Genomic DNA, 21,153 nt, shown 5'->3' with positions numbered 1-21,153 from the left:
TTTTTCAGATAAGGAGACGAGCACAGCGAGGCTGTGATTTTCTCTGTCAGCCAGTCGGCGCCACCATGATCCCAGGACCCCGAATCGGCAACAGCCATTCTTGCTTCTCGGCGGCTGCAGCCGGCAGGCACCCCGCCAGGTGGGTCTCACTCTGCTCGGGCGGCGCCGCCTCCTGCCTGCAGCCTGGCCACGCGACCGCACAGCAGAGGCAGCCGTGCAGAGGGCGAGCCCAGCTTCCCGGGCACCTCCAGTGCCTCACTGTGCTGACAGCCTGCGGGGCGGCCCAGCCAGTGAAGGGGCCACAGCAGGGCGTGGGCGGGAGCTACAACCCCGTACTCAGATGGGTGATGAGTCAGCCACCATCCTGGAGGCAGCCAGGATGGGAACTCCAGGCATCTGACTAGGCCCTAGCTGCCACGAAAGTCTACCCTGCAAAGAAAACGGTAAGGGAACCTTCTGGATTGTCCTTGGCTCCGTGTGAAGCAGGGAAAAGTGTCCCATCAAAACCCAGCTTCCGAAACTAGTTCTTGGGCACGTTTGGACCCACACTTGCAGTGTCTGGACGGCCTGAAACTGCTGCAAGGGCAGCATTGTTTGGTGTCTGGCAGAAGCAATTTTCTCCAGATGTTACACCCTCCACCCTGGGCTCCCTGGACACAGGTCCCCAGGGCCCTGCAGGGTCGGGGGCCGCGGGAGCCGGGCTGGGTGGCGAGGCCATTGGTGTCGGCCGGGGCTTGCAGGGCTGGGTCTGCCCGGTCCTGGGAGTCAGGTGCCCTTTGGCGCAGACAGCACCCATGCCCTGCAGCTCCGCTCCACACGGCTCGGCTCGTGTGCGCCACAGAGGCCGTGCCCGCCAGCCCGGTGGGCCTCTTCGCAGTTTCTCTCAGCTCTGCTGAGGCACTCCCGGCCGGGTGCCGGGGGTCGCGGCCGAGCCCGCGAGGGGGCGGGGCCAGAAGGCGGGGGCGGGGCCGGAGGCGGGCGCGCCGGGACTCGTGGAGCAGCAGCACCACCCAGCGGCCCAGCTCTGCCAGGCGGTGCTGAGCCGACGCTTTGGGGCTTGGTCTGCCAGAGGGGAAGCGCGAGGATGTAAACCGGGCAGTGGAAGAAAGGCCTTGCCCACCCCACCCAGGGATTAGACCAAAGTGGACCCGGATTTGCTGGGCGTAAGGCCACGGGAGGCAGATGTCGGGGTCACTGGCAGCACCCTGCCCTGCTGGCCCTGCCCTTCCCCCTGTTGGTAGGAGGCTGCAAAGGTGACAGAGCCTCCACCCCACCCAGCGGGGGCCCCAGAGCCCCAGCCTTGCATTTTCATGTTACTCAGGAGCATGAGGACGTGGGCTGACCAAGTGCATTTGCCCAGTGGCAGCCGTCAGCCCTGGCAGACTCGGTCCACGGCCTCGTGATCTGTGACTGTGGTGCCCGCGGGGACACCGCGACTACAGGGGGTTCCCAGCTCTCCCACCAGGCACCGCTGGGTCCCTGGGTCCACAGCAGCCACGGGGCCGCCTGAGAGGCTTCCGGCTTCCTGGGTGGAGGGAAAGAGCACAGACCCCGATCTGCTCACACACGGCCTGTAAAGGTTTACTTTTGCTGTCTCTCTTTTTGCCCCCAAACAAGGAACAGCAGGACACAGACCAAGCAGCCTCCGTTCAGTCCCCAAAGGGGCTAAGACCCAGCGTCGGGTGCTGTGTCACCAGACAGCTCAGCATGGTCACGAGAGAAGGGATCAGAAACAAGGGCCCAAAGGGTGAGAACGTGACAGCGCCCAGCAGCACCAAGGGCCGCCGGGCCACCTCCCCACCTTCCCTGACCCCCGGCTGAGGCTGCGCCCTGATGGCAGGCTCGCGGTCTGCAGCCGGCCCGCGCGCCGCCTGCTCGCTGGCCCTTCACCCGGGCAGGAGGCCCGCGTCCCTCTCCACCAGGCGGCTGACCGTGCTCAGGGCCAGGGGCAGGGCCGTGTTGGTGTCGCGGTGGTAGCGGGGCTCAGACACCTCCGCGCTGGGCGTGAGCACGAACTGGGCCACGCTGGGCATCTTGAGCAGGTTCAGCAGCTCAGTGGCCCGCGAGAGAACGGCTCGCGCGTCTTCCTCGCCGTGTGCGGAGCCCGCAGCGGGGCTCTGGGCCAGGCTCCGCATCTTCGACAGGAACAGAGAGACCCTGGGGACGGGAGGTTGGGGCCGGTCAGCGGCAGACGTCCCCCTTGCAAGACCAGGGGTCTCGTGGAGGGGCCCGGCCACCCAGCTCGCAGGGCTCTGCTCCGAGAAGGGAGGTGGCGGTGCCCACGCCCCCTGCAGCCAGTCCGAAGCCTCGTGCGGCTCGCGCTGGCCAGGACCCGGGATGAGACACCCTCCAAAGCCACTGTGCTTTCCCTCTGCCCACTGGTAACCGGTACCTGGGGATCAGGTCCTGGCTCCGGGAAGCCAGCTTGGTCAGCGTGGTCATGAGCACGGTGATGACCTGGGGGGGACACGTGGGGAGGGCAGCCGAAGGCCGCGACTGCGTGACCTCGAAGAGCAGGGCCTCCAGGGCTTCGAAAAACTTGTTGATCTGCTCCACGGTGCACCTGCGGTCCCAGGACACGGACAGGTACTCGCCGATGGCCCACACCTGGGAGGGGACAGCACCTCAGCCCCACGACAGTGCCCCCAGTCGGAAGAGGGCAGGGGTGCGGCGGGCGCCTTACCACAGACGTGAGCATGTGCCCGCCGCCATGGGGGCCGCCCAGGCTGCCCACGAACTCCAGCAGCTCCTTTGCCTGCTCCACCACCAGCGACGGCCGCCGCGTGCACAGCGCCAGGAACTGGGAGCTCAGCACCCTGCCGGAGAGGACGCCTGTGGGCCGTGCTGGCGCCTCTCGGAGCCCAGCCAGGAGGAGGCTGGGAAGCCTCAGAGCTGGAGGCCGTGCCGGTCCCTCCAGGAACCTGCTGCCCCGCCCGCCCCCGGGAGGAGGCTGGGGCCGGGCCGCACAAGCCAGGCCTTTAGAAACGGGAGTCTGGAAGAGTCTGGAAGGCTCCGTGGCAGGAGGCTGCAGAGGAGGAGGGACTGCGGGGGGCGGGTCTGAGCAGCGGCCGGAGAAGCGCCTCGGCTGGGGACAAGGTGGGGACCCAACGCCGCGAGGGACCAAGTGAGCAGTGGACACTCGCCAGGCTCAGTGGACCCGTCAGGTGGGACCGTGGGGCCACCGGAGGGGAAGGGACCCACCTGTGCACGCGGGCTTGGTACCCAGGGACCTCGTAGAGCGTGTCGCTTCTCTCCAGGAGCAGCAGGGCCAGTTGGCTGGTCAGGGTCCCATCAGCAAACTGGGGACAAGAGTCAGACTCGGTCCCAGTCCCAGGGAATGCCATCTCCTGGCACACTTTGCCGCGGTCCTGGCTGTTACTAAGGACCTGGGGCCGCGCACGTGCCTGTCTGGGAGGGACAGGACCCTGGCTGGGGCTGGCGTGTGTGGCCCTTCCCCCGACTCACTGACCCTCAGCAGGACTGGCCCTCTGGGCACCGAGGGAGTTGAGGCTCCGCAGGTCCCGGCCTGGCCAGCCTGCTGCCGGGGGGACGGAGGACCTGGGAAGCGGGCTCACCTGAGTCACTGCCGCGAAGAAGGCCTGGAGCAGGATGGGCACAGCCTCCGCACACTGGGCCACCCGGGCACAGCCGGCCAGGGGCTGCAGCAGCTGGTGGAGTGGCACCAACCTGGGAACACGCAGCCCAGCCCCTGAGCGAGTGCCCTGGGCCAACCAGGCTCTCAAACCACCCGTTGCTGCCCTCATCAAAGGCCACCCTGCGTCTCTTGCTGCCACTGCCCGCTCCCTCAGGACAGCCCTGCACCCAGGGGACACCAGAGGGCTGGTTCAGGCCCACTCCTAGGAGCTGCCAAGCCTCGCTCTCTCCATCCACGGAAAGGAGTCAGCACGGCACCTGCTGGCCCCACGGGGTGACGAGGACCGAGCTGGGTCACTGAACAAGCTGAGCCCGGGCCCTGCAGGCCGGGCTCCGTCCAGGTCAGAAAGTGCGCATGGCCCCGTCCCAGGGCCTCAGGCGGCTCCTGGGTCCTGCCTGGGCCCTGAGGCCTGGAACACCAGGCAGCGAGCTGGCCTCCGCCCTCCAACCTGAGTGGCCCTACCGCTCCGTGGTTCCACTGGCTTTGGCACGCAGCAGGTGCTGGAAGAGAGCCTGGTACTGAGGGTCCCGGAAGGCCTCCAGGCAGCTAGCAGCCCTGATGGAGACGTCCCAGAGCGGCTTCTCAGATGCAGCCTGTGATGACCTAGGAGCAGACAAAGGCCCAAAGCCAGGTCAGGGCGTAGGATCCAGCCCAAGGCACACGCCAGCTGGGGCTGGACTCGGCCCCTGCCCTCGAGGTACCCATGGGTCAGGGAGAGACTCCAACAGGCAGCACTGTACCATCTCCAGGGCTGAAACCAGGAGCCACGGGGTGGCTGGAAAGGCCTGGGGGCCATGTGGACACAGGAGGCCCCTGCGGGGAGGGAGCTAGTGCTGCAGAGCCCCAGGCACCCCTCGGGCTCACCTGAGCTGCAGGTCCAAGGCCGCGGTCAGACAGGGCAGGTCCAGGAGCAGGTCCAGCATCTCCACGGCCGTGCCCGCATCCACCAGCGACGGGAGGAGCGCCACAAACTCGGCGGTGAGGGGCGGGCTGCTCCAGGCCAGGAACTGTGGACACAAGCAGGCGCCCAGATGGGCAGTCTCGCCACGCCTCGGCCTTCCCTGGGGTCCACGAGTCGCAAACAGGCCCTTCGACTTGCTGTCACGCTTATTTTTGCTGCTGCAGTCTTCATGTCTCTGCCAACTTGGCGCCTGTCATCGTCTTTCTGATTAAAGGACTACATCTCTGCTTGTGGAGATGCCACAGGGTGACATGTCAACCAGAAAAGACGCCTCAACAGCCCTCAGCACCGAAACGGCTGGGCACACCGGGCGGGGCTCCCAGCGAGACGCCCCGAACCCGCGCGGCGTCTGGGGGCCTCGGCCGCACCGCACCGCCTCCGCCAGGGGCCCTGCACACCCAGCCCCCGAGCCCTGCGCCGGCCACAGACGCGCGTGCCTTGAAGAGGTTGGGGAAGCTGCTTCTGAGGACGCCGAGGTGTCTGCCGAACAGCGGGAGGCTGGCCCTGCAGAACTGGACGAACTCGAGGGCCAGCAGCGGGCTGTGGAAGTGCTCGGCCGGGATCCTGGTGCACAGGTGCTGGTAGACGGCTTCCGCGTCCACGGCCGCGGCCTCCCCTGAAAGGCGGAAGGCTGCTGTGGCTGGCGAGGGCCCCAGGGCCTCGGGCCGAGCCTCCAGGACACCAAAGGCGGACACGGCCGCCCTTCACGAGAAGAGGGAGCTGAGCGGGATTCAGCTCCTCCGGTGTCTGGCCACAGACCCCCTCTTCTGGGTCACTGATGGGAAAGTTCCTTGCCATGGGCTGGGAACAGGAAAGACCCCCCGCCCTTGGCTGGGACTGCCCTGCCCTGCTGTCACCTGGTGGAGGCATCTCACCGTGGTGCAGGAAGAACTGGGCGACGGGCAGCAGCGCCCGCACGCAAGTCGGGTCCCCGCACAGCCGGGCGTGCAGGGCCCGCAGGCAGGAGAGGGTGCGGTACAGGAACGAGGGGTCCTGCCTGCAGAGCACGTCCAGCACCAGCACAGCCTCCACCAGGCACTGCGGAGACACCGGGGCTGCTCAGATGGAGCCGCCAGGGCCCAACCGCCAGCCCGCTGTCCCCCGCGCCGCCGCGGGCACTCACGGCTTTCTGCAGCTCCGAGTCCGCCTTCCTCAGGGCTCCTGGGGGAAGGAAGAAGGCCACCTGGTCTCCGCGTCCCCATCAGAACCGCCACACGAGAAGGCACGCGTGTGAGAGACGGTGAGCTCCCAGGCCCCACCTCTGTCACCCTATGGGAGACTGGCCCAGACTCACGCCGGTTGCTCTGCTCGATGAGGCGCTGGCAGTACTCAAAGGCCTTCTCCCGCAGCCGCTCCTGGGGCGGCAGCAGGTGGCTGGCGGTGGAGGCTGCCGAGAGCACGGACAGCGTGGAGCCCTCCAACTCCGACCTGTCGTCTGGAAGAGGGAACACCAGCTCAGCTGACAGGGGAGCCAGCCATCCAGGGGCGTGAGGAGAGGCCCTGTCGCAGACTGCCACGCCCTGGGGTCCACGCCTATCCCGTGTGCTGCTGCCTTCACTGGGCCCTCATGGTGGAGACAAGCCCACACTGTCTAAACCACTGGCGGGCTGCAGAGGAGGCAGCCGGAGCAACTTTCTCAACAGGCCTCCTGCCAGATCTGGGCAGGGCCTCCTGGTTCCCCGTGAGGCTCTGCCAGTGTTACCCAGGGGCCCGCCTGCATCCTGTCCACGTCCTACCTGCGTCTGGGGTGCTGGAGCCCCCAGGGCTGCCGTGCAGCAGCCAGGCCCGCAGCATGGAGAAGGCCTGCACGTTCAGCCACTGGTCTTCCGTGAAGTGCTGTCCCGTGGACAGCACCGTGAAGAAGTCCGTGGCCACCGCTCCGTCCACCTCGGTGACAGGGCCTGGCTGTGGGAGGCAAGGAAAGACACGCAGTGCTGCTGGGCCCTGGGTCCGAGGCCAGAAAGGGCCGAGAACAAGGCTCGTGGCGTGCGAGCCGCTGCCCTGGCCGCCCACACTCTCAGAGCTGAGCCCCTGCACGGCAGCTGCGGGACACAGCTCACAGCCCGTCAGACACGTGACCCTGGCCAGCATGTCCGGGGCCTCGACAACGACAGAGCAGCACAGGCTTGGGGGCTGTGACCCCGCCCCAAAGCCTGAGCAGGGATGGGAAGGGGGTGGTTCTGGAACCAGGGCCGGTGCGAGGGCAGGAAGAGGGGACAGTGGGCCAGGGCTGGGGAGGTGCCGCGTCCCCAGCCTCACCTGCCGGGCTCTGGGCGTGGAGAAGAAGCCTCCAGAGGAGTGCGCGACGCCCTGCTGGACGCTGGCGTGGCGGAGCCAGTCCCCCAGCCTCCTGTTGAGCGTGTTGGTCTGCTCTGCGGCGCAGGGGGAACACCGTGGGGCACGAGCTCAGCCTCCCTGATCAGGCTGCCAGAGGCACCGGCAGGGTGTCCTGGAAACCGGGCAGCTGCGTGGCGGCCCCGAACCTGTGGGGGAGGGGGTTACCTTCGTGGAGGGCATCCGGGGCCAGGTTGGTGACCTTGGACACAACCGGGAGAAGGTGCCTCAGGACGGGCCCCTCAGGCTGCCGGCTCTCCAGGACTCTGAGGGCGCACTGGCCCACGCTGCCGACCTGCTTGCGGTCGCCCTGCAAACCCCACATGGGCAGAACGTGAACGCGGGCCCACCTTTGCGCCTACAAGGCACGCACGCCGGGGTCTCCCAGACCCTGGCTAACCCCCGCCTCCCTGCATGAAGGGGAAGAATGGGGGGGACCCACACCCCGGGGGAGCACACTGGCCTGGTGGTCCTGAGGCTGGGGCCACCCAGGGCAGGGCCACGGCTGGAGCGGCAATGGTCACGCTACCTGGGCCAGGAGCACAGAGGCCACCAGGCCCAGCTGCTGCGTGTTCTGGACGCGGTCACAGGTCAGGCTCAGGCTGCGGGAGGGCGACACCTCTCTCAGGACAGCAGCGCAGAGGAGCTGGAGCTGCTCGGGGCAGGTGGGTGAGCAGAGGGCGGCCTGCAGCAGCTCCACGCATGGCTGCTCCAGCCTGCAGGGCAGCGGGTGGGTGGAGCGTGCGTGAGTGCCCGGACTGCCAGCGCTGCTGCCCGGGGCCTGGGGCACAGGAATGGGGCGCAGGTGGGTGGGTAGCGCTCACCTCCTGCTGTGTTTCGTGGCTGAGACGATGAGGAAGAGCCTCCGCAGGGCATCGAGCGCGTCGGGCCCCCAGTCCTCCCTCCCCAGCAGCGCACAGATGCGGGAGCAGAGCCTCCCCAGCTCCTCGTCCCGGATCTCCCTAAACCAAGAGACGGCACTGAGGCCAGAGACACTGCCTCGGCGGGCGCGGCGGAACGGCTCTCGGGCTGGGGACCGTCCCCACTGAGCAATGTTGAGAAGCCGCGTGTCACCGAGGAAGGCGCTTCCCAGTACCAGCCCAGCCCTCGTGCTGACCAGGCACCGGCCTGGGCCCTTGGCCCCCCCTGCCCAGCGGGAGCTCACCCCCAGCCTCACAACAGCCAACCTCGTGACCAAGACCCCGGGCAGTCAGACGGGGGTCTTGAGGGTCAAAGGGGAGAGAGATTCAGTCTGAAATAAGCTCTTTTTCAAAAGATGCTTTCAGTGAGTCTTCAACTTCTGGGAACAAGAGTTCACTCATATATGAAAGGGCAAAATATTATGACATGTTCTTCTAGAATCTAACTTAAAAATATAGCTACTGAGTATGTGTAACAGCTAAGAAACTGGAGCAAGCGTCCGGATGGAGTCCTGGCTGGAGGTTTCCATGCCAGGGCAAAAGGCAGCCCGCCAACAAGCCCCCACTCGAGGGGTTTCAGGGGCTCCAGGAGAAGAGCCCCCCCCCCCCCGCCAAGCCTCGGCTATGGCCACCACACCCCTCCCGCTCGAGCCGAGACTGGAACTCTGACCCAGGAGGAGCATCCCCGGCCCACGAGCTTGTGGAGGGGGGGGTCCCGGGTGGCTCCTTGTGTTTCCTGCTCTCACCTGAAGGCCGGCAGGTAACTCCCAACAGGTACCCCACCCCTCCTCGCCTCCTGCCTCGGCCGCATGGTCTCACTTATCCAGCCAGCCAAAAGATTCAGGCACCCGCACACCCCAGGGCGGGCGGGCGCGGGGCGAGGCGGGGAGTTGCCAGGCCGGCCGGGATCTGCTGCTCCGTGGGTCTGCTGCCCCCCCGCTCGCGGGTACAACCAGGACTCTTCCCAGAAGGGTGGTAGTGCTTGTCCTCGTCCCAAACGAGTCCCTTCCGACACAGCCCATGTTGCGGGAGTCCTTTTCAAAGGCCAGTCTGCCCGGGCTACTCTCAGACCCCGACTCCCGAGCCCTCCTCACGCCCCGTCCCTTGCTGCTTGTCGCCCTGGCAGGACCCCCGGCCTCAACCCAGCCCAAAGGGCCTGTGACCACCCGCCCACTTCCCACGCCGGGCTCACTCTGCGCTGCGGGGCAGCCGTCCTGACCGTGGGGCCCCCGGCCCCCCGAGTCCCGCTCAGTTGCCTTCATCCTGCCGCTGAGCAGACACGCTGCTCCCAGCTTCCTCCACTCTTGCTTTGCGTCCCTGGGAAATTCAGAGCCAAACTAACATTCACTCTTGAACGCTGCCAAACCTTAGGAATTTGTTCTAAAGGGCCCCCAACCATCAAAGGCTTGATGAAATAGGGAAAACTCGTCATACATACATACAGTGAGACCGGAGAGTGATGAACTTCCCTCACAGCCTAACGGAAAGGAATGACAGCACCCCAACATTTGAGTTAAAGACACTTCACCAAACCCGACGGTCCTTCACCCACCCGCCCCCCCAAGGCAGGAAAGGTGAGATTGATTTAACGAGGGCTCTTCCTCGGCCTTGCAGTTCACGACTTTATGACTGAGGAGAAGATGAGCTGAGCGTTCTGAGCGGGTCTCGGTTCTTAGGTGTCTCGTGGCGTCACACCTGAGTGACAAGCTCGCACCGAGAGGGCACTTGGGGGAGAGATGCAGGCAGAGCAGGGAGCGCGGCGCTCGCCTCCCCCGGCCGAGTCTGCAGCGCGAGCCTCGCTCACCGACAAGCTGCAGCCACATGGAAGGGAACGGGTTGGGACGGCGCCCCTCGGAGGGGGACACAAGAGGAGGGGACCGCACAGGCTCCGAGAGGCTCCTTGGGAGCCAGGGGTTCACACCACAGCTCCGACACCCCCGCCCTCGGGTCTGACACCAGGAAGGAGGCTCCCACGGGTGGTCTGACGACCCGGTGGCGGGGGGAGGTGAGAAACACAGCCTCCACCGGTGAAGCGTGCACACACGTGCTTGCTCCTCCAACAAGGCGGAGGACGCAGAGCAGGACAGCCTGGGGCCCCGGCTGGGGGCCCCAATCCCCCCGGCGTGTGGCCCGGCCCCCGCCTGTCCTGGCCCCTCCAGCTCCACAACAGCAGCCACTGCTGGGGAAGCACACCCTTGAGGGGGCACGGAGGGAGGGTGGCCACTGCGGCCCCTCACGGAGGTGACACACTGGGAGTGTCTGGAACGGGCCCAGCTCTCAGCCCGACCACCTCCCGCAGCGCTGCGGGGAGCGGGAGAACGGACACAGAGCGGGAAGTGAACCAGCCAGCGCTGGACCCTTGGGGCTGCTGCTCCAGCACCTTAGAATCCAACCCCGCCCCAACAGGGCAGTGACACCCACGGAGTGGAGACGCTCCAGCAACCCCCCCCCCACACACACACACCACCAAGGTGACAGCTGCCAGCACACCCTGCAGGTAAATGAGACCCATGCTGGCTCAAGAGCCAGCTCTCCCGCCAAAGCCCCTGCGCAGAGGCAGACTATGGAGGAATGATTCCACACAAAGACACAGGTTCAAGGCCTGGACAGGTAACTGTTTCCCCTAGTTTCTTACAGAAAAAGCAAAATGCGAAGCCAGAGGAATTTAAGTGAACAACAAAAAACCCAATAAAAAGAATAAAGAATTACAAGTATTAGTAACATGAATGCTAAATGAACTTGGGAAAAGAACAGATGAACACACAATTTTAACAAGGAACTAGAAAATATAAAAAAGAATCAAAAGAATACAATAACTGAAATGAAACACACAAGGGAGCTGAAAGATAGATTAATGGAAGTCACCCACTCAGAACAGCAGAAAGCAAGCACATTTTTAAAGACGAGGACATTTTAAGAGACCTCTGGGACGAGGGCAAGCACACTAATGATCGCATTACAAGGGTCCCAGAAGTAGAAGACAGAAAGGGGTCAAAAATGTATTTGATGAGATTAAGGCTGAAAACTTCCTGAGCCTGAAGAAGGAAAGAGATACGCAGGTGCAAGAAGCCAAGAAACCCACGCTGAGAAGCCCATACCACAATTAAAACAGCAACAGTCAGAGAGTCATATACAAGGCAACTCTCATAAAGCTGTCAGTGGATTTTCCTGCAGAACGTTTGCAGACCAGAAGGGAATGGCAAGATATATTTAAAGAGCTGAAAGGGAAAACCCTACCACCTTGGATACTCTACCCAGCAAGATTATCATTCTGAATTAGAGATAAGGAATGTCTCAGAAAAGAAAAAACCAAGGGTTCATCAATACTAAGCCCACCCTCCAAGAAGAATTAAAGGATCTTCTCTGGTGGAAAAGAAAAGGCAACAACAAGAATTTATAGGAAAGGAAAAACCCCACTAGTAAAGACAAGTACAGAGAAAAGGCTGTGGGTCCAGCGATTAAAGAAGACAGGACAAAGACCAATACATATGAACCCCATTTCACCACAAATCGAAAACCCACAAGAGATGCGTAAGAACTGGAGCGAGAAGAACACAAGCTCTCTACTAAAGAAAATCAGCAAACCTCAAGGTAAGACGAGAAAAGAACTATAAAAACAACCAGAAAACAAGTAACAAAACGGCAGTAAGTACACACCTATCAATCATTCTCTACATCAATGGACTAATTACTCCAATCACAAGACATAAGGTAGGTGGCTGGACTGAAAAAAAAAAATAAATAAAAGACCCCATCTATATGTTGCTTATAAGAGACTCACTTCAGACCTAAGACATACACAGAAAGTGAGAGGGTGGAAAAAGATATTTGTGTAAATGTAAAGAAAGCCAGGGCTGCAGTCCTCATATCAGACAAAGTCTGTAACAAAGGACAAGAGCATCAGAGAATCATTAGAGAATCAACACAAGAAGAAGATGTCACACTCACGAACAGGGATGCACCTCTTAGTGCATCACCTAAATATACAAAACAAACACTGACAGCCATAAAGGGAGAAACTGACAATCAGACAGTAACAGGAGGAAATTTTAACATTCCACTTACATCAACAGACAGGTCATCCAGAGAGAAAATCAAAAAACAAACAATGGTCTTAAAGGACACATTAGACCAGCTGGACTTAATCACTATCAACAGGACATTCCATCCAAAAACTGAAGAATACACATTCTTTTCATGTGCCCAAAGAATGTTCTGCAGGATAGGTCCCATGCTAGGTCACAAAACAAATCTCAACAGATTTAAGAGGACAAATTCTATCAAGTGCTTTTCCTGACTACAGTGGTATAAAGGTAGAAATCAATTACAGGAAGACAAATGGGGAACACCCAAACAACTGGAGACTCAGGACCACATTCCTAAAAAAACAATGAGAAAGGAAACGGAAGAGAAGGATGGATTGGCAGTTCCTGTCATGGCTCAGAGGTAACGAACCCAACTAGTGTCCATGAGGACACGGGTTTGAGGTTAAGGATCTGGCCTTGCCGAGAGCTGTGGTGTAGGTCACAGATGCGGTTCAATTCAACCCCTAGCCTGGGAACTTCCATATGCCACAAATGTGGCCCTAAAAAGACAAAAAAAAAAAAAAAAAAAGAGAGAGAAGGATAGATTTAGAAATTATCATGCTAATGAGAAGTCAGTCAGAGAAAGATAAATATATGAGATCACTGATACGTGGATTCTAATAAGTGATACAAAAGAATTTATTCACAAAACAGAAACAGACTCAAAGATTTCAAAACCGAATTTATGGTCACCAAAGGGGAAATATGGGAGGGGGTAGGGATAAATGAAGAGGTTGGGATTAACATACACACACTACGTACCTCTAAAGTAGAAAAGTAACAACGACCTACTGTATAGCACAGGGAACTCTCAATACTGTATAAGAACCTATACGGGAACAGAATCTGGAAATGAATGGGTATGTGTATCTGTGTAACTGATTTGCTTTGCTGTACACCTGAAACTAACATAACATGGTATGTCAACCAAACTCCAACAAACTTTTAAAAAAAGAAATCAAAGAAGAAATAAAAAATTACCTCAAGACAAATGAAAAAAAAAAAAAACACACATTAAAAAAGTCTACGGGATGCAGCAAATGTAGTTTTAAGAGAGAAGTACACAGGAATACAGGCCTATCTCAAGAAAAAAGAAAAATCTCAAACAACCTATCCACCTACCATCTAAAGGAATCAGAACAAAAGGAAAAAGCCCAAAATCAGAAGAAAGGAAATAAAGATGAGAGAGGAAATGATTAGAGAGACCAAAAAACCAACAGAAAAGATCAGTGAAACCAAGAGCTGTTTTTTCCCTCCCCCAAAAGATAAAATTGATAAGCCTTTAGTCAGGCTCATCAAGAAGAGAGAGGGCTCAAATAAAACAATAAAAGAGGACAAATTAAAACTGGTATCATGGAAATACAAAACTCCTAAGAGAATACTACCAATAGTTATAGGCCAACAAATTGGACAACCTAGAAGAAATGGGTATATTTCCAGTAACATGTCATTTCTAAGACCAAATCAGGAAGAAATAGACAATGTGAACAGATCACTCATTAGCAGTGAAACTGAATTAGTAATCAAAAAACTCCCAGCAAACAAAAGTCTAGAACCTAATAGCTTCACAACGGAATCCTACCAAACATATAAAGAAGAGATAATAAGAGTTCCCTTCATGGCTCAGCAAAGAACCTGACTGGTATCCATGAGGACCCAGGTTCAATCCCTGGCCTGGATCAGTGGGTTAAAGGATCCAGCATTGCCCTGAGCTGTGCTGTAGGTCACAGATGTGGCCTGGATCTGGAGCTGCTGTGGCTCTGGTGTAGACCAGCAGCTGCAGCTCCAACTTGACCACTAGCCCGGGAACTTCCATATGCCACAGGTGTGGCCCTAAAAAGAAGAGATAATAGCGATCCTCAAAATTATTCCAAATTCATTCTATGATATCAAAACCAGCTAGGGGAGTTCCCGTTGTGGCGCAGTGGTTAACGAATCCGACTAGGAACCATGAGGTTGCGGGTTCAGTCCCTGCCCTTGCTCAGTGGGTTAAGGATCCGGCGTTGCCGTGAGCTGTGGTGTGGGTTGCAGACGCGGCTCGGATCCCGCGTTGCTGTGGCTCTGGCATAGGCCGGTGGCTGCAGCTCCGATTGGACCCCTAGCCTGGGAACCTCCATATGCTGCTGGAGCGGCCCAAGAAATAGCAACAACAACAACAACAAAAAAGACAAAAAGACAAAAAAAAAAAAACCCAGCTAGACACTACAAAAAAAATTATAAGCCAATATATCAGATGAATATAGATGTAAGAATAGTCAACAAAGTATTAGCAAACCAAATCCAACAATACATACAAAAGCCCCACTATGATCAAGTGGGACTTATTCCAGGGTCACAAGAATGGTTTGATATCTGCAAGTCAATCAACGTAATACACCACCTTAGTAAGAGCAAGGATGAAATTCACATGATCATCTCAATAGATACAGAAAAGGCATTTGACAAAGTTCCAAATCCATTCATGATAATAAACTCTCACCAAAGTTGGTATACAGAGAATGTATCTCAACATAATAAAAGCCATCGTGACAAACCCACAGCTAACATCATATTCAACGGTAAAACGCTGAAAGCTTTTCTTTAAAATCAGGAACAAGACATGGATGCCCACACTCCCCACTTTAGTTTAACACACTACTGGAAGTCCTAGCCACAGCAATCAGACTAGAAAAATAAATAAAGGCATATCAAATTGGAAGGGAACAAGTAAAACTGTCACTATTTGCAGATGACGTGATACTCTATGTAAAAAAGCCTGAAGTTTCCACCAAAAAACTATTCAAACTAGTAAATAAGTTCAATACAATTGCAGGATACAAGAATAGTATTCAGAAATCTGTTGCTTTCCTATACACTAGTAAACAACCATCAGAAAAGGCAAGAAAACAACTTTACTAAACTCATGTTGAAAAGAATGAAATACTTAGGAAAAACTTAACAAAGGCAGTGAAAGACCTATACTCTGAAAACTAAAAAACAGTGATGGAGGAAACCGGAGATGATACAAAGAAATGGAAAGAAATACCGTATTCATGGGTTGAAAGAATATTGTTAAAATGGCCATACTACCCAAAGCAATGTACAAGTTTAATGCAATCCCTGTCAAAGTACCCATGACATTTTTCACAGAACTAGAACAAATATAATGAACTACAAAAAACCATAACTAGACATAGCAATCTTTTTTTTTTTTTTTTTTTTGGTCTTTTTAGGGCCATACATATGGAGGTTCCCAGGTTAGGGGTCAAATTGGAGCTGTAGCTGCCGGCCTACACCACAGCTACAGCAACATGGGATCCAAGCTGCATCTGCGACCTACACCACAGCTCAGGACAACACCAGATCCTTAACCCACTGAGCAAGGCCAGGGATCGAACCCGCATTTTCATGGATACCAGTCAGGTTCATTAACCACTGAGCCACGACAGGAACTCCTAGAATTACCATTTGATCCAGCAATCCTACTCCTGGGCATTTGTCCAGAGAAAACCATAACATGAAGAAATACATGTACCCCAATGTTCACTGCAGCACTATATACAATAACTAAGACATGGAAGCAACCTAAGTTGTCCATCAACAAAGGGATGGATACATGAAAATGTGGAGTGGACATAAAAAGGCATATAAAGGAATAAAATAATGGCACCTGCAGCAACATGGATGGGCCTAGAAATTACCATGCTAAGTGAAGTTAGACAGTGATACACAAAGGTCACATGCTATCATTTATATGTGGAATCTAAAAATAGGACACAGTGAACTTCTTTGCAGAAGGGGAAACTGAGGTACAGACTTTGAAAACTTACCCTTACCAAAAGAGACAGGTGTGTGCGTGGCAGGGGATGGGCTGGGGGTTTGGGATGGAAACACAGTAAAATCGGGTTGTGATAATGGCTGTACAATCATAAATACAATAAAATTCACTGAGTTAAAAAAAAGAAGGATCATTGGAAAGAAATCTATAACAAAGAAGGCAAGAATATATAATGGGGAAAAGATAGTCCCTTTAATAAGTTGTGCTGGGAAAACTAGCCACATGCAAAAGAATAAAATTTCATTTTCTCACACCATACACAAAAATAAACTAAAAATGCATTAAAGACCTAAATGGAAATAAGACTGGAAATCATAAAACTCCTAGGAAAAAAAAATAGGCAGAATATTCTTCGACATCAAGTGTGGCAACAATTTTTTAACTCTGCATCCTAATACAAAGGAAACAAACCCCAAAATACAGATGAGATCAAATTAAACTTAAAAGATTTGCACAGCAAATGAAGTTCCCCTCATGGCTCAGTGGAAATGAATCTGACTAGCATTCATGGGGACGCAAGTTCGGTCCCCAGCCCTGCTCAGTGGGTTAAGGATCCTGCTTTGTGGTGGCTGTGGTGTAGGCCGGTGGCTACAGCTCCGATTCGACCCCTCAGCATATGGGACCATCCGTATGCTGAGGGTGTGTGTGGCCCTAAAAAAAAAAAAAAAAAAAAAAAAAAGACAAAAACAAACGAAAAAGATTTGCACAGCAAAGAAAACCTTTGATAAAACGAAAACACAACCTGCTGAGGGGGTGAAAATATTTGCAAATGGTATAAGTGGATAATATCCAAAATCAATCAACAGCTCATTCAACTCAGTATCAAAAAGCCCCAAACAACTCGATTAAAAAATGAGCACAAGACCCGAATAGACATTTTTCCAAAGAAGACATACAGATGACCAACGGGCACGTGAGAAGACACTCAACACAGCTATCATCAGAGAACCGGAAATCAAAACCGCAATGAAATAATACCTCACACCTGTCAGAATGGCTGTCAACAAAAAGACCACAAGAGCAAAAGTCGAGGAGAAAAGAGAACCCTAGTACACTGTTGGTGGGCATGTAAATTGGTGCAGCCACTACGGAAAACAGTTCCCCAAAAAACTAAACATGGGGAATTCCTGCTGTGGCACAACCGAGCACTGGGACGAAGGTTCAATCCCTGACCCAGCACAGTGGCTTAAGGTTCTAGCGTTGCCACAGCTGCAATCTGATCCCAGGCCCAGGAACTCCATATGCCCCAAGGCAGCCAAAAAAGAAAAAAAATAAATAAAAATAGAACTACTTTTAATGATCCAGCAATTCCACTCCTGGGTATACATCTGAAGAAAATGAAAAGACTAGTCTGAGAAAGTACATGCACCTCAAGTGTTCACAGCAACACTACTGACAATTGCCAAGATACAGAAGCAACCTAAGTATCCATCTAAGGCGTATAAACCAGGAAGATGTGGCATCTAGTCACAGTGGAATACCACTCAGCCGTAAAAAGAACGCAATTCTGCAACTGGTAACAGCATGGATAAACCAGGGATGCTTAGTGAAAGGTCAGTCAGAGAAAGATAAATAAGGCATGTTATCATTTCCACGTGGAATCTAAAAAATGAATGAATACAACGAAACAGATTCACAGAAACCAATAATAGTGGTGGTTACTGACGGAGAGAGGGACACGGTCAGGATAGGGAATGAGACATACAATCTGCTCTTTCATAAAAAAGCTATAAAGATACATTGCACGTCACAGGAAAGACAGCCAATATTTCACAATAACTTCAAACAGCATATAATCCACAAAAATACTGAATCATTACGTTGCACACCTGACACTCATCTGTAAATAAACTATACTCCAATTTAAGGATACCTAGTTTAACACAGCTCCTAAATTCAAGTGAACTTCGACTGTACTACTGGGACCTGAATACTGGAATATCTGTACAATGCGGAAGGAAACAGAGACTCTTCTGGACTTAGACATGGTGCTACAAATCCTCAAAACACTTCTCTAACAGAATTTCACCTGGTCACTTTGACCTTGTATATTTCTGTTCGCCGCCTTTAGAACCTAGTATGCATTCAAGATCTTGCTTGACTAAGACCACAGAGCTGTAAGGATCTTAATCTTCCCAACTCCAGTTTGGGGGGCTCTTCTCAGGTTTACCAGGAGCCCGTGGTTCTGCCTGCCTTTTCCTCTCTCAAACAAGGAGCACCAAGACTGCCTGATGGACTGCGGGGTTTCAGTCCGAGCCTGCATCTGCTTTCCCTCATGACTGCTTAGCCGGTGAGGAAGGGGTTTACAGAAGCCACCTCCTCCGGGCCCCGGCTCGGCCTTCCCGGGACCTCCTCAGCCCCCGCGCCCGGCCTGCGTGGCCTCCCCGCCCCCCGAGCCTCCCGAGCGGGACGGGCTCCGAACCCCCGCCAGGCTCCCCGAAGGAAAGGCGCAGGCCTACCTGGCCTGACGGAGCAGATTCTCGGCCCCCGCCGTGAACATGCCGCCGCCACCTCCACGAAACGCAGCCCGACAGCGGCGGTCGCCTGCCACTCCCGGAGCACAGCCCTCCGCAGCGCCGGCTTCCTGGTCGCGTCACGTGACGCATCACGTGAGCAGGGCGCGCAGGCCGCCGACCAATGGGCTTTGACGGAGCGCTCAACCCGGGGCGGGGCCTTCGGCGCTCGGGCCGCGGGTCCTGATTGGCTCCTGGTCGCGTTTGGGCGCTTTGGGCAGCGGGATCTGGGCTCCTCGGGACCTCCAGACCCCCCGAACTTCTGAGCCTGGAGCTGCGGCAACCAGGACCCCTGGGCGGCGCCGGGCTCAGGGCGTCCGGCGCCGTTAGGAGCAGCCTGTCACCGGCCTCAGCAACTTCGCTTTTTCAGTAACACAGTCCGCTCTGTCCCGTGCAGCTTCAGTGTTCGGGGCGGCCTGAAACTTAGACCAAGGGCGGTTGTGGGCTGGATCCCTGTCCAGCGGTTTGCAAGGAACAACTGCAGCCCTCAGTTTTCCTTTTTGTCTGTTTTTAAGGTTTGCACCCGTGGAGTATGGAAGTTCCCAAACTAGGGGTCCAATCGGAGCTGCAGTCGCCAGCCTACACCACAGCCACAGCAACGCTGGATCCGAGTCGCCTCTGCGACCTACACCAGAGCTCACGCCAACTGCTAGATCCTTAACCCACCGAGCGGGGCCAGGGATGGAACCTGCGTCCTCACGGATACTAGTCGGATTCGTTTCCACTGTGCCAAAATGGGAACTCCCTCCCAGAGGTTTTTTTAATTTAATTTTTTAGAGGTCCCATTTTTTTTAGCACCTATCATAGGCTGTACCTGCTGCTTTAAAAAAAATCTTACTCAGTTCTCACCCTAAATCACAGGCTACGGATACTTATTTTACAGCCAAGGCAACAGGCTCAGAGCGGGAAAGTCAAATTCTAGTAATTCTGAAAGGTGTGTTGGCCACAGTATCCCCACCCTGCACACTGCGTGGGGACACAGGGCGATACTCTGGGCAGTGACAGCCCAGCGTGACAAATGCTGTTACAGCTTGACAAACAATGGCTTCGTGGCAGACGCATTTCCACCCAGACCTGAGACAGCAGCCCCTTCAGGTGGTGTGATGGTAAATCCCAAGGCTCCGCAGGGAGAAGAGGTGGCCCGTCCCCCGCAGCTGCTGTGTCCTTGTCCCCATGCTCTCAGAACACTGGGGGGCACGATTCTGCACATGAAGAAATGGAGCTTCTCCAGGGTTCAAGTCCCACAGCTGGACTCTTGAGCCAAGTCTGACTGCCAAGTCCCTGCCCCCGCCCCTCTCATGCAGGACCCAAGGACAACAGCACACAGCGCCTGTGGGGGCCCCCAGGTGGGGGGGGGGGGCACTGGTCCCCACACATCTGGGCAGGTGTAAGCCATCTTCCTCAGGGAACTTAGGGGATGGTGAGCCCCGGAAACCAGAAGCACACTGACTGGACCGTGTCCTGGCTGGTCAGCTGCTTCCCAGGGGTGGGCTGTGGAGGACAAATGAGAAGGCGCAGCCCCCCCCCCCCACCCCATGACGGTTTGTGTGGGGACTGCGTGTCCAGGCTGGCCGCCCACCTGTCCGTCCATCTGTCCCTCAGCAGCCACTCACAAGACCACACTGGGGCCCGGTGTCATTTAATATATAATTTTATTTCTGGTTATAGAAACGAATGCTAATTGGAGAAACAAAACTTCCCCATCCACATACAACAATTTAATAAAAGAACAGTTAAATGAAAAAAAAGTAGAAATTTTAACCTTTGTTATAGCTTTAAAACATTAACGTCTGATACAATTAGAAATCACATTCAGATCTCAAACTTTTAAAAAAAAGTATGGCTCCTTGTTAAAAAAATACTGTATCCCCTTTGAAATGAAAACGCAGGCCGGCCCAGCTGTGACGGGTCCCGTCTTCCTGGTGGTGGTGCGGGTCCTGCCCCCGCCGGGGCTCTGCCAACCCCTCCAGGGCGTCCCGTAGGCCAGATGTCACTTTCATGCGGTGAAACACTGCAACATGACACGACCTAAGCTTCCCACCCAACGCTCTGGCACCTCAATTCCCACTCTATAGGGTACCACCGCTTTTTAAAGCACTGGTGATTAAACGTGTTGTGAAAAATACTTTAGACAGCCACTGTAAAAAACAAAAACAAACAAAAACATTCACACACAGACACACCCCTAAAAGCACCCACCCCCCCCAATGATCTTTACAGAAGAATTCTCAGTCAGATAAGAAAAAGCAATCCGTGCTGGATTTAATCCCTCCCTCAGATGCGCCAGAACCTGGGACACACACCTCTCTTTCCTGCCCATCCCTGTCCTGAAACAGAAACCGAGCCAGGTAAGTTCTCGCCTACTAGGTATCCAGAAAGCCCTTCCTGAAGGGAGGTTGGGAGGGGAGGTGGGAAGAGACAAACTTCAAATATTTGATTTTTAAATCCCCCTTTTACGGATTAAAAAAGAAAAACTCTGACCAGTTAACCCAGAAATGGAGAGGCTGAGATCTCAAGCAGCCACAGGTGTCGTTCGCGAAACGTGAGGCCAGTTAACTTCACGCGCCCAAGAATTCCATGTCCGAGTCGCAGGCCTCGTTCCAGCTCAGCCCATACGTTCAGAACTCGGGGACAGGTCCCAACGGCTCCTCCTGGCTGCGGGCAGCAGCTCAGGCGGGCAAGTCCTGTCACTGCAGGAGCACAGACCCCCAGGCACCCCCCCCCCCCCCCCCGCTAGGGCGAGCCTCCCCTGCCCTTGTTGCTGTTTCTGGCACAGAGGAAACCACCAGCAAAGAGCAGGACGTATCAAAAACGAGCAGACGATGCCAGAAAAGGTTTTCAAATAAAGAATGAGAAATCAGAACTGTT

At 55.5% G+C, this 21,153-nt stretch overlaps 1 protein-coding gene across 2 annotated transcripts; it reads right to left on the bottom strand.

The window, feature by feature from the left end:
* Window positions 1-1,557: 1,557 nt before the first annotated feature.
* AP5Z1 (adaptor related protein complex 5 subunit zeta 1) lies at window positions 1,558-18,375 on the bottom strand. 2 transcript variants are annotated; one of them, XM_047779453.1, is made up of 17 exons: window positions 18,232-18,375; window positions 7,775-7,912; window positions 7,480-7,666; window positions 7,119-7,260; window positions 6,876-6,988; window positions 6,353-6,521; window positions 5,911-6,051; window positions 5,740-5,777; window positions 5,492-5,654; window positions 5,054-5,232; window positions 4,520-4,662; window positions 4,118-4,258; window positions 3,576-3,687; window positions 3,202-3,299; window positions 2,684-2,816; window positions 2,393-2,607; window positions 1,558-2,157 (listed from the first exon to the last, which is right to left on the bottom strand). In XM_047779453.1, exons 1-17 carry the CDS (start codon window positions 18,270-18,272, stop codon window positions 1,887-1,889), a joined length of 2,424 nt encoding a protein of 807 aa, XP_047635409.1. In that variant the 5' UTR covers window positions 18,273-18,375; the 3' UTR covers window positions 1,558-1,886. The 2 variants fall into 2 exon arrangements, with proteins under 2 accessions (XP_047635409.1, XP_047635410.1); XM_047779454.1 differs by having other exon boundaries at window positions 1,905-2,157; window positions 2,393-2,563.
* Window positions 18,376-21,153: the final 2,778 nt, after the last annotated feature.

Source organism: Phacochoerus africanus, chromosome 5 (genome assembly GCF_016906955.1).
Source record: "Phacochoerus africanus isolate WHEZ1 chromosome 5, ROS_Pafr_v1, whole genome shotgun sequence".
NCBI lineage: Eukaryota > Metazoa > Chordata > Mammalia > Artiodactyla > Suidae > Phacochoerus > Phacochoerus africanus.
Note: the sequence above shows the minus strand (reverse complement) of the source record. Positions and strands in the feature narration are given on the sequence as shown.

Excerpts from the sequence above, each read along its gene's own strand:
- AP5Z1 (XM_047779453.1), bottom strand. The coding sequence starts at position 18,272 with ATGTTCACGGCGGGGGCCGAGAATCTGCTCCGTCAGGCCAG. Across the intron at positions 7,913-18,231 it reads AATCTGCTCCGTCAGGCCAG|GGAGATCCGGGACGAGGAGC; the intron begins GTAGGCCTGCGC and ends CTCTTGGTTTAG. Across the intron at positions 3,688-4,117 it reads GCCAGTGGAACCACGGAGCG|GTTGGTGCCACTCCACCAGC; the intron begins GTAGGGCCACTC and ends GCGTGTTCCCAG.